The sequence below is a fragment of the Hipposideros armiger genome, unplaced genomic scaffold (assembly GCF_001890085.2).
Source record: "Hipposideros armiger isolate ML-2016 unplaced genomic scaffold, ASM189008v1 scaffold_15, whole genome shotgun sequence".
Taxonomy (NCBI): Eukaryota; Metazoa; Chordata; class Mammalia; order Chiroptera; family Hipposideridae; genus Hipposideros; species Hipposideros armiger.
In genome coordinates this window covers 2,791,419-2,799,509 of record NW_017731365.1, presented here as the reverse complement: position 1 = coordinate 2,799,509, position 8,091 = coordinate 2,791,419, and the positions used below count along the sequence as shown (strand labels likewise).

At 45.1% G+C, this 8,091-nt stretch overlaps 1 protein-coding gene across 1 annotated transcript in view; it reads right to left on the bottom strand.

Moving 5' to 3' along the window:
* Positions 1–8,091, bottom strand: part of MACROH2A2 (macroH2A.2 histone) — a 63,475-nt gene that overhangs the window by 32,836 nt on the left and 22,548 nt on the right. Inside the window, exon 2 of the mRNA XM_019626413.1 lies at positions 5,178–5,408. Within this exon, the coding sequence (XP_019481958.1) occupies positions 5,178–5,349 (172 nt within the window). The 5' untranslated portion in view covers positions 5,350–5,408. The remainder of the gene's footprint in view (positions 1–5,177; positions 5,409–8,091) is intronic.

Sequence of the window (8,091 nt, the reverse complement as noted above, 5' to 3'; positions counted from 1 at the left end):
TTCTTCTTTTTAAAGAAGTCCCTCTAACATTCTTTGTAATACTGGTTTGATGGTGATGAACTCCTTTAGATTTTTCTTGCCTGGGAAGCTCTTTATATGTCCTGTGATTCTGATATCTGAAATGATAACTTTGCTGGGTAGAGTAATCTTGGTTGTAGGTCCTTACTCTTCATCACTTTGAATATTTCCTGCCAATTCCGTCTGGCCTGCAAAGTTTCTAAGAAATCAGCTGACAATCTTATGGGAGCTCCCTTATAAGTTACTAGTTGCCTCACTTACTGCCACAGCCTTTACTATAGTCTGCCCAAGATACCTGCATCTGTAGCTCCAGCCTACAGCTCCCTCCTGGGTTCCACACAAGTCTAGTAGGTCTTCACTTCAATTACAGCAATAGCTGCGTGAACTGAATTGCTACCATGTGTTTGCATGCATTATCTTATGTAATCCTTACAATGACACTATGATAGTAAAGTGAAATGTCTAAGAGTGGCAGAGCCAGAGTCCAGCATCCCTAACCACTCTTCCCTGTGGGGCATCTTGTAGATAACCAAACCCTACAGGTTCCAAACCAAGCCCCTCATCCTGCGTCCTGTTTCTCCTGCACTGTTTCCTGCTTCATCTACAGGCACCATTTTCCACACACCAGATGCTTTCCTCTCTTCTCTTCCTCTTGGCCAGACTCCTTATACAAATTCTCCATCCTCTTGTCTCCGAGTCCACATCTCCACTCCTCAACCCATATAGCTTGGCTTGAAAGGAAGTAGCCAGCCTGAGGCTGAAAGAGGCATGCCATCCATGATGCCCCTTCCCACTTATCCAATCCATTATTAAGCAGAGCTGACTCTACCCTCCAAATAGCTCCCAAATGTGTCCATTTCTTCTCAGCATCCCCACTGTGCACCCCTAGTCCTGGCCACTGTCAATTCTCAAAAGCGACACTGAAACAGACACACTGGTTTCCTGGACACTGATCTTACTTCCTGACAACGCTTCTCCACCTAAAGCCCCAGTGATGCCCCTGGAATGCCACCTCCTCTCTTTGATGCTTTCCCCTGGCATGTGTGCAACATGTGTACATTCTCACTGTGGCCCCCAAAGACCCGCCCTCCTACCCCATCTCATTCCCCCCACCCTACCCCAGCCCAGCCATGTCCCAGCTTTGCTCCAGGTACGTGGAACTTCCTCTAGTTTCTGGAAAAGGCTACACACTTCCTCTGAACTTCGGGTCTTCACTCTTGTTCCTCCCCAACCCAACAATCTCCCCCTCGCTGAGCCCCTCCATCTGAAGCCAGTTAATTCCTACTAATTCCCTATTCTGGCTGCCCACCAGAATCATTTGGGGGAGCTTTAAAAAACCCTGATGCTCAGAACATACCCCAGAGTCTCTGGGGGTGAGACCCAGGCATCAGGATTTTAAAATCAATCAATTTGAAAAAATCCAGGGTTGAGAACCTAGTTTAGGTCTTAAAAACTCTTCCTTTATATTAGGAAACCTCCCTTGCACCCCGTCAGCACTTCCAAAGCGCCTCTAGCTTCCTTGATCAACATGCATGTTATCTTATTGTGGTGATTTAATGGCTGTCCAATTGCTAGAATGTAAGCCTGGCGAAGGCAGGACCACGTCTGTCTGTTTTCCATTATGTCTTCAAAACCTGGTCCAAAGGAGAAGCTCAGTCAATATTTATGTTGTAAATGTTGAAGGTCATTTCAAGGGTGACAGGGGGCTTTTACATTTTGAAAACCCTTTCCTAAACAAAATAAATTGATGCCTCCTCAAAAAAAAAAATAGAAAAGAAAAGAAAGAAAAAGAAAAAAAGAGACAACTAATAAAAATCCCCAATCCCCTTTGTACTTATTCAACAATCGCCTGCAATTCCACTAATAGTGATTCAATCCTTTGGCTTTGACATAACACTCCTTGCCTCATTAAAATGCAAATACACCCCCAAAATACAACACCTTAATGGAATTAGTCATACTTTGCCCTGAATGATGTCATCAGCTCTTAACAGAAGGGAGAGGCAAAGCATTACCATTTATCAAGCACATCCCATGGACCAGGCATTTTACACACCTGAAGCTTAGAGAGATTCAGGAATTAGCCCAAGGTAGCAGAGCCGGTAAATTGATGAACAAGATTTAAACTGACATCTAACTAAGCCTGTGCTCTCTCAACTCCAGCCTGAGTTTGGGGGGCGGGGAGTAGAAAAAGCGCAAAAGGAAGAAAAGTAACACAGAAAAGGCAGGCCTGTGCCTCAGAAGACCTAACGTCACCTTCTCCATTTGACCCAGGAGGGTGCTGGAGGCTGAGACTGCAGTTGGGGTATTATTGGCAACAGCATCCTTCTAGGTGCTCATCTTCTCTTCTATTTCATGTCCAACCCATTAGCAAATCCTGTTGGCTTTGCCTTCAAAATGTATCAGTCCTCTGACCACTTCTTGGTGCCTTCACTGCCTACTCCCCAACCACATGTCTCTCACTGGATCGCTGCAATTGCCTTCCAGCTGCTTTTCCTGCTTCTGTCCTTATAACCCTCTCCTCCAGGGTTAGGTCACTTCCACCTCTGTTCAAAACTCTCCAGAGCTCCCATCAGCCCATTCTCCCTTGGGCCTCATTTACAGTCCAAGCCCCCTTCCCCAGCTCCAGCCCTCTGGCCCCCCTACTGCTCCCTCAACACTCCTAGCATCTACTTTCCCTGGGCCTGGAGTGCCAGCCCCCACATATCCACAGGCCTGCTCCTTGGCCTCCTTCAGATGCCACCCCTTCAGGGGGACTTTCCTGCACCGCCTCTATTCACAACTCCCCTCACCTCACCTCCCCACTTCCTGGAATACACTATCGTGTCCCTTTCTGCTTTATTTGTCCCCTAGCTCTCAGCACCACCTGATGCACCCCATACGCTCCACTGAATTGCTGGCTATTTCTTCTGTCCAGAATGCATTCTGCTTAAGAGTGGGGACTCCTCTCTGTCTGGGTCTCTGTTGTATACCAGCATCTAGAAGAACACCTGGCATGTGGTAGGTATTCAGTAACTGTTCATTGAATGAATGGAGGATTATGAGAAATCAATTTGAGAAATAGGGTGATACTCTACTTTGGGATACTGTAATTCCTTAAAAACCTGCTGGCTCAAAGTCAGTGTAATGTGCAGGCTATTGTAGGCATTGCTGTGAGGTTGGGGGCTCTAATCCAAGACAAATTACAAATCATGTCAATGGTGCAATCCTATTACCAGGACTGAGTGTATACATTGACATGTAGATACTTAACAAATATTTGTTGAATGAATGCATAGGAAAATGTAAGCTTTTTTCTGAACCAAAGACAAACAGATGCCAGTGATTAAAAAGGCCAAATTTTGTTGTATTATGCATGAAGTTTAGATTTTTACCAAATGAAGACACAAGGAGTATTGAATTATTTTGATTATACAAACATTATAATGGAGCAATGTAGTATAGCAGAAAGTGCACGGCTTGTGGTCCAAGGACCTCAGGGAACCCCAGCTCCTGACTTGGAGGCTGCAGATCTCCGGGCTGCCCAGTGTTTTCCAGTTTTAATGGGTGATAGGGGCCTAACAGGTTGTTTTAAAGCTTCATTCACCTTTCTTAAAGTCCCTCCTCTCCATCCTGGAGCCAGCAAATTTTCCCATCAGATTCCTGGGTTCTACCCTAGGCACAGTGAATCAGACTACCAGGGGAGGAGTGCAGCCAGGAACCTGCAATTTAAACAAGCATTGCCCAAGCCTTTAGGCCTGCTGCTAGAAGACTGGCTACCATCTTGCTCCTCTGAGCGGTCCCTGACCCAGCAGCAGCAGCACCACTTGGAAGCATGTGAGAAATGCAGAGTCTCAGGTCCCACCCCAGACCTTGTCAACAAGGTCCCGGAGTGATCCCCACTTTGAAAAGCACTGCTCTATCACACTGATTCAATCGAGTTTCAGAGCCCTCCAGCTCTTCTCTCCAACCGCCTAAAGAATCCTCCTAAAACAACTTTCAGCCCAGGAACAAGCCTTTCATTTCACAATAAAGGACAGCTTGAGGTGCAGAGGTCAGCCTGACAGAAGGTCCAGGGGGAGGTTTCCATGGGAGGATCAAGGCAAACCTTTCACCAATAATGGTGCTTGGTTGAGCGATGGGGGACCAAGAGGGCAGAACAGGACTGAGCATTGAAAAAGGAAGAGGCTGCCCTTGAGGAAGAAGCAGGAGGAAATGAGGGACCTGGGACAGAAACTGGGTCCAGCCCTGCCACACCTGGGGGTGTTCATGCTGCGGCTGCGGGGGACTCAGCTTCTGAATAGACAGTTTGGGGAGGTTTGCTTTTTTTCCAGTGGACTTCCCAAGGGATTTAACTCTGGTGTCTGGAGTTTTGTTAACCTTGGGTAAAGTCAGGGACATTGTTGCTCATGGCTAAAACGGCCCCTTCAATGAATTAATCACACATATTTACATGTTAATATATTTACATATATTAATATGTATATACGTATATTTTAAAAGCATACTTGAAATTGAGAAGTATTATTTCTATTTAACTATGGCATAGAACAAGAACAAAAATATTACATAGAAAGCTACTCAAATATATGAAGAACACACACAGCAAAAATCTCATCTTTTAGTAAAAAATATAATTTGAACAACCAATATGGGAAACTATTTCCTAGGTGCCCACTGTAGACAGAGACTCACCTCTGTAAAGGAGAGCAAACATTACTGGCTTCATGAAACCAACTGACGATGCTTTTGATGCTCAGGTCAACATTATTTACGGACAGAGTTCTAGTGTTAATACACCAGGATAATCGACGTTTAATGAAGACTTTGATGTAAAGTGAAGACACCCTTTTACAAAACAAATAGCAACCCCCATCCTCCCCATAGTTTCTCTTCTTTAGGAACCTAGATTTTTACGTATTACATTTGCCTAAAGGAAGACACACCTTATTTGGGGCTGATCTGGAAAAGCCACTTTAGTGTGGGTTCTCTTCCTCCCGTGTTGATCATCTGTCCTCCTTATGCCTGCAGACGTTGATTTTAGCCAAGCAGGCAAGCTGAAACCCAGCTACCACCCACAGTAGCCTTGAGACGGCACCCTCCCAGCCTGCATGAGAGGGGCCCAAGGGAGGGTGGGACCTGGGAATCGGTGACCTACCTGCTCCCCATGTTCACATTACCTGCCAGGTACTCGATGACTGCCGCCATGTACACGGGAGCACCCACGCTGATCCGATACTTGAAGGTCCCTTTCTTCAGGTAACGCATCAGCCGCCCCACTGGGAAGATGACACCGGCCCTGGCTGAACGGGACAGTTTGGACATTTTCTTCTTCCCACTCCGGCCCGACATCTTGCCTCAGTTTCCCTCTCAGCTTGCTGATGCAGTGGCCTCCTGGCACTAACACAGTGCTGAAAAGGAAAGAAGGCAGAGTGAGGAAGGGCGGCTGGCAAACATCTTGGCAGCAGCGGTCAGGCCCTAGAGTACTGTGTGGCAAGCCTGATAGCCCTGATAGGCCGCTGAGACCTGGCGACCACTGCAGGGTGCTGCAGGCAAGGAGCTGGGCATGAGGTCTTTGCAGGCCACTGGCAGGCCTGTCTACCAACGTCTCCTCACCCCATCAAGTCAGCCCAACCTCAATAGGAGAGGCCAAAGAAAGTGTCACTAGAGAGAGCAGTCACGGTTCTGTAGTCAGCTGAATAATGGCTTCCAAAGACGTCCACTTCATCATCCCCAGAACCATCTGTGAATGTGTTACCTGATATGACAAAAGGGATTTTGCAGATATGATTAAATTAAGGATCCTGAGATGGAGAGATTATTCAGGATTATCTGGGTGGGCCTAATATAATCACAAAGGTCCTTATAAGAGGGAGGACAAGATCAGAGTAGTAATATGACTAAAGGAAATGAACAGTCCCCTCAGAGTCACCAGAAGGAACCAGCCCTGCTGACATCTTCATTTTAGCCCAGTGACACTGATTTTGGACTTCTGACCTCCAGGCTATAAGAGAATAAATTTGTATTGCTTTAAGCGACTAAATTTGGGGGTAATATGTTATAGCAGCAACGAGAAAACTAACATGATTCCTCTTTTCTCTGATTTGTTTCTGCCTGTTTTGATACATAGTACAGTAAAACCTTGGATTGCGAGTAACGTGGTTTGTGAGTGTTCCACAAGACAAGCAAACATTTCTAATACATTTTAACATGGTAAATGAGCGATGTCTTGTGATACGAGTAGTTTGTTTCTGGAACAAATTATGCTCACAAACCAAGGTATTACTGCACTTTGTTACTATGGCCATGACTATTGCAATAGGACAGCTCACAGCTGATGTGCATCTCAAACGAAAACACTTTTTAAAATTTTCAATAATGTAGCATTCTTAAAAACAGAAACGTGCCAGAAGAGGCAGTTTTATTGAATATGCTAATGCAGAGTAACCAAACACAACAAATAAAAAGCCGGAATGCAGTCCAAGCTTCTGCTCCTTGGAATGGGAAATTCAGGTTGATTTGGGGGAGCAAGTTCAGAATCAGCACGAAGGGGTGACTTCAGTACACTGAGAGGCACGTATACAAGTCATTGTTATTTCAAGAAGCTATGTTTTGTGTGAAGATAAAATAATTACATACTTCTGAAAAAGCCTCTGAAAGGCTAAAACTAATTCAGAGAATTGTAATACAGCTTAACAATTGGTTGAGGGAGTATTGTGTTGGCTGAGGGAATATCGTGACCAAAACAATGGAATATAATTCAGAATAAACGAAAGCAAAGTACAACAAACAAACAAGCAGGACCAAAGAAAAGGAGCCAGAAAATTTCTAGGAAATGTGTAAATGAATCAAGATTCTCTGCCCTAAAGGCACCGGTGGCCATTTCGTTTGTGGATGGAAAATGAGAAAGTAAAAAAGAAACTGAAATTGGGTTTACCTGTTGAGGCAGCCGCCTAAAATTTTGGCTAGGTCAGCTTACCAATAGTCAAGATGGCAATGAAAAGGCCTAAGAAAGTGGCTAAAAGTATAATGGAAGGAAGTGCTAAATGAATGCATGGCTAATATGAAAGATACAAAACAGGGATTTATTAAACCTGGATGGAAGAATGAACACAGAGTTCAATTTTCCAAAGTATCCGCTTATTATAACCGAGGAGTTTTATATAAAGCTATGGAATTAGCAACAAACCCCACTCTCAAGACCCTCCTATTCCCGAGGTGAAGGAAGTGAGTTTGAAGCATTTTATTATATACTTCACATACGTTAATTTTAAATGCGTATACTTACTATGCTCCCATCTTACGTATTGTTTTGCCACCAAGAGATGTAGGTATACGAGTACATCAAAGTTAAGTACAAGCAAAGATGAGAAAATGGCCTTAGAATATTATTTCTTTCATGGTAAGGCACAGGATAAAACAATATCACCATTTTCAGAACTTCGACATTTTCTGTTTCCACTGTCCGAGTCTGCCAACTCTCATAAACCCATTTACATGTGTCCTTTCTTGGAAGAAGCAAGCAACTGCATATTAGGATTATAATCATCAATTTATGTTAAGTCATTGGCAAATGTCCTGAGGACCTGTTAGTGGTCATCACTGTCTCCGGGGACAGGAGACACATAAAACAATGTGAAATGGCCCTTGTCCTCGGACATAGCTACATGGCACATGGTTGCTAGCTGGTGGTGTTGTTCAAAATGAAGGTGGCTGGGCCTGCTGAGTGGCGCGTTGGTTAAGAGTTGGCTTGGGACACCAGCTCTGAGCATCAGGGCCTCGGTTCAGATCCCACATGAGGGTCAGTGACTCTGCACCCTCTACAGCTAAAATGGTGAACTACAGCTAGATCCGGAACTGGGCTGCTGTTAGTCACTGGCGACAGCGCAGGCTGCAGTGGGTCAGCGATGAGATTGCCTCACCCGGGAAGAGCACAATGATAATACCAACATGGGCCAGTGAAGTGATGTCCTCCACAACTAGACTAAAGAACAAAAGGACAGGGCTGGCCGAGTGGCGCGATGGTTAAGAACTGGCTTGGGATGCCAGAGGGCCCTGGTTCGGATCCTACATATGAGGGCCAGTGACACTGTC